The 4,261-nt window shown below is 38.6% G+C and overlaps 1 protein-coding gene across 1 annotated transcript; it reads left to right on the top strand.

Annotated features, from left to right (window-relative positions):
- The first annotated feature begins 877 nt into the window (after positions 1-877).
- Positions 878-3,228, top strand: LOC143861172 (protein FLOWERING LOCUS T-like). Its single transcript, XM_077372100.1, has 4 exons — positions 878-1,252; positions 1,783-1,844; positions 1,952-1,992; positions 2,723-3,228. Exons 1-4 carry the CDS (start codon positions 1,055-1,057, stop codon positions 2,944-2,946), a joined length of 525 nt encoding a protein of 174 aa, XP_077228215.1. The 5' UTR covers positions 878-1,054; the 3' UTR covers positions 2,947-3,228.
- Positions 3,229-4,261: the final 1,033 nt, after the last annotated feature.

Raw genomic sequence — 4,261 nt, 5'->3', positions numbered from 1 at the left:
TGAGTTGAGAGGCTGAATGAATCCCTTGGGCTTTCTCATATTGGAGCTTGGAGGAGAAGAAGAAACCCTAGATTTCTTCTCTTTGCAGCAGACGTCTTTTCTTTTCCCTGTTGTGAATGAGTACGGGCCTGTCTAATCTGCAGAGGGAGTCGACTGGAATTTAAAATTTCCAGAGCACAAAGTGGAGGGGCTCGAGTGGTATTTTTAAAACATTAGGATTCCTTTCTGTTGCAAGGGTTTCTACTTTTAACCCATGCACAGATAAGTTACCTTTGCAGCTGCAGATAAACCATTCTCTCATATATATATATATATATATATATTAGATGTATATATATTAGATGTATGAGTGTGTGTTTGCACGGGGTCCCCCACTTCGATTCCCGTCCCGTTAGCATCTCCGGTCCGAGATAAGGGATGACTCCGTTAGGTCTTTTCAGTCCGGAGCCGGCCGGTAATGGACTACTTACCTTGCTTGTTGATCACTGGAATGCTAACCTTTGTTCTATTGGTTTGGGGGTTGCTAACATGACGATTTCTTTCTGCCCATCAAAGGACCTCGAGATGCTAATCCACAAAAAACGATACGAGTAATGCGAAAGAACTCATATAGGGAACGGGGCGAGCGTAATCCCATCAGAATTCATTTTGATTCCTTAGCTTTTACTTCCAAAAGAGCATATTTCTTCCCACCCATGACCCACCCACCTCTGTAAGTAAAGGTATTACTATTGTTCATTATTTTTTATTGTTATTCCTAGATATACACCACGAATATAAAGTGCAGAAAAAGGTTCATTCAAGAATCCAGTTATAAAAAACAAAAAAACAAAGCAGATGCTCCCCACATAGTATATATATATGTGCTATTTGTCTCCCTGACTGGCAGAATCCAATCATAACCCATTTGAATTCCTTAATTCCTTATCATTTTCATCCAAAACAATATCTTTCTTCCCTCTCTCTTGTCACCCACCTTTGTAATTAAAGAGCTACTATAGTTCATTTATTTATATTTTTTCCTCGTACTACAATCTTGTAGTATTTTGTTCCCATGCCTAGAGCAATAGATCCTTTGATTGTTGGTCGTGTGATAGGGGATGTTTTGGAACCCTTCAACAGATCTATACCTCTTACAGTCATCTACAACAACAGGATAATTACCAATGGATGTGACCTTAGACCCTCGGCAGTAATGATGCAGCCAAGGGTTGGAATTGGAGGCAATGACCTAAGGACTTTCTACACACTGGTAAGTTCATGGTCACAAATCACCCCATTTAAGATTTGCAATGTTTTCATTCTACTTAATGACATGGAAGAATTGATTTTACTTTAGTAATTTTCGCACAATCTCATCCAATATCTGGAGATATTTGCTAAATCGTTCTCGTTTTCTCCACCACTCCACTCTGAGTGGTCTCTACTACCCTTTTTGTCTTCTCTTACTGAGAAAAAAACCAAAGCTGTGTTCTTCTCTATAGAAAAACAGAGGAGATAGATAGATAGAGAGGAGAGAGGAGACGGAAAAACTAGCTTCTATTTACCTTTTTCTGGGCTTATCAGGTTATTCGTCTCTTACATTGAGGCTGGGAAAAGAAGAATGATGGAAAGGGACAAAAATCCTTTATTTGCTTGTGATTGGAATTTATAGTACGAAGCACTATTTTTAAGGCTCGATTGAGTACCCAAAAACTAGATGAAGTTAAATGGTTAGCTTGAAAAGTAAACGTTGCGCTTCTTTGATCAGGTTAAATGTTTAGTGATTTAGTTATCTTGCAGGTCATGGTGGACCCTGACGCACCTAGCCCAAGTAACCCAACCCTCAGAGAATATTTGCACTGGTATAGTAATTTAGCAAAAAGGCTGAAAACTCTGGTAATGGGAAGACGAGTCTTTTATTTTTGAATAAAGATATAGATGCACTCATTGGCTTTTGTTTATGTATTAGGTTGGTGACTGACATACCTGCAACAACCGGTGCAAGTTTTGGTGAGTAACAAGAAATGGTTGCAACACCCTTTTAATTCGGCTCAAGGTTCAAAGACCATATCATTCTGCTACACCTTGAAACACCCTTAATAAGGACCTATTCGTTTAAGATTATGCCAACCGATTGTGAGGGCCAAACCGATTTTGGGTCCAATAATCGGTTTGGCCCTCACAATCACATGGCATAATCTTAAACAAACAAGGCCTAAGAAGTCCGACTTCTTAGAATGTTAATTGACACTTGTCAAATTCAGATAAAATTCAGAGAAAATCCTTTGAAATTTATGAAAGGTGTTATGCATATATTAGTAAAAGTATGAAAAGGGATTTACCTGATGATGAGTGTTGGGGTATTTTCAAAAGAAATCATATTAAATTTAATAATAGTGCATGATTTTTCACAAAAAGGCATTTGGGTACAGTGGTAGGCATTTGATTTTCACAAAAAGGCATTTGGAAATTATGGGCCCACGTACCCTTAGTGTGTTGTACTCGTGAAATAAAAGAAATAGATGGCCCACCCACGATGGCTGTACTTGCAAAATTGTCTCAATATATAGATGAATGGTCTCACCCCTACTCTTTTCTTTTTCATCACCTTTATCTTGGGAAATACATAGCACGCTCCGTGCAGTTTCTGAAATGATACACACTCTTGTTTGGATAATGGCACTTGCCTGAGTTATTTGAGGAAGAAAAGAATTTGATCATGACGACTGATCTATTCCAGGGCAAGAGATTGTGTGCTACGAGAATCCTCAGCCAACTGCTGGGATCCATCGGATTGTTTTTGTGTTGTTCCAGCAGCTCGGTCGACAAACTGTTTACGCTCCTGCATGGAGGCAGAATTTCAACACTCGGAGCTTTGCCGAGCTTTACAACCTCGGATTGCCGGTCGCTGCCGCTTATTATAACTGCCAAAGGGAGACGGGTTCCGGTGGAAGAAGGGCATAGAGAAACATAAATGGGAAAACAAATTAATCTTCCAGCCTTACTCCTCTTATGAAGAGCCCACGAAAGGTTTAGTATGGTGTTAAATAAGTGGCTATGGTGTAATGCTACATAAGCAAAAGGAGTAATTTGTAAATGCCATACTGTACGAGCGGTTCAAAGGATTCCACTAGTAAGGGAAAGTCACGTGCTCTAGTTTTGTTGTTATCAGGTTTATGTTTGCTCAAGAAACAAAATCAATCTTATCTACTCTTATGTAAACTTAATAAAATTCATTTTGTGAATCTAAATCAAGCTTAACAATCAATTTATGAATGTCGGTGTATATAGACTTTAGGGACGTTTTTTTAAACGCCGGTAATAACCCATTTTCTTGTAGTATTGGGTCCCACTAGGGAATATGTATGTGTAATCAAGATCCTGAACGGATATCTGAACTAAAAGATAATGGGCTAGGATCATCCGATCAAGGTCCGGTCAACGGCAATGGGCCGGATATGTGGTTGAATATGTAGTTGACGGTCGGACTAAAGGATTCCATCACATCTACCTGGCACAGTTGGGTTCCAAAAGCTGCGAATTTCATTACTGTATTTTTCTTGTGAGAAATACAGATAAGCTGCGAGTCGGTCCCATCGGCATGATATCAATTTGATCTAAGCCCGATAATTGGAGGAGCCCATCATAGAGACGAATAGCAAATACATTCATCGGATATATTTTTATTATACATAGCCATGTATAGTTCTGTGGAAGGCCTACTTATTTGGATGATCTGAACCATTCATTTGTTGGTCCTACAATCTTTTCGATAGAATGATAGGGGCTTTAATAGATTTAAAATGGATGGGTCATAAAGTTCAAATAACAAGGATACTATACCTTTATAAATTGAAGGGTTAGGATCCTTTATAGTAAAATACATGTCCAAGTAACATAAAAAATCTGATTATGATTAAAAATATTAAATTGGATAAGGGGTAAGGATCATGCTACGTCATCTCTATTATGTCAGCCTTTTCTTTATCTTTTTCAGCTGCATACCTTTGTCATAAGATATCAGGTGCTTTCTCTTTCTTTATCTTTTTCAGCTGCATACCTTTGTCATAAGATATCAGGTGCTTTCTCTCTCACGAAGTACGTTTAAACCCCACTTCTTCAGCCCCCTTTCAGGTCGAATCCTAATTTTGATTGGTTCGTATTCCACTAGATTCGGTACGTATGATGTTCTTGGGTCACTTTCTTATCTTGGGAGATCCACTTGCCAAAAATTCAAAAACGTCACTTTTAAAAGCTCGTTCCCAAAAGTCACTTACTA

The sequence above is a fragment of the Tasmannia lanceolata genome, unplaced genomic scaffold, assembly GCF_043159265.1.
Source record: "Tasmannia lanceolata isolate RefF3 unplaced genomic scaffold, GAP_Taslan_0.1 ptg000037l, whole genome shotgun sequence".
NCBI classification, from domain to species: Eukaryota; Viridiplantae; Streptophyta; class Magnoliopsida; order Canellales; family Winteraceae; genus Tasmannia; species Tasmannia lanceolata.
This window is presented reverse-complemented; position numbering and strand designations above follow the sequence as displayed.

Bases quoted from the DNA above. Each gene is read 5' to 3' on its own strand.
- LOC143861172 (XM_077372100.1), top strand. From the start codon at position 1,055: ATGCCTAGAGCAATAGATCCTTTGATTGTTGGTCGTGTGATAGGGGAT. The intron at 1,253-1,782 runs GTAAGTTCATGG...GTTATCTTGCAG, and splicing joins TAAGGACTTTCTACACACTG to GTCATGGTGGACCCTGACGC. The intron at 1,845-1,951 runs GTATAGTAATTT...TTTATGTATTAG, and splicing joins CTCAGAGAATATTTGCACTG to GTTGGTGACTGACATACCTG.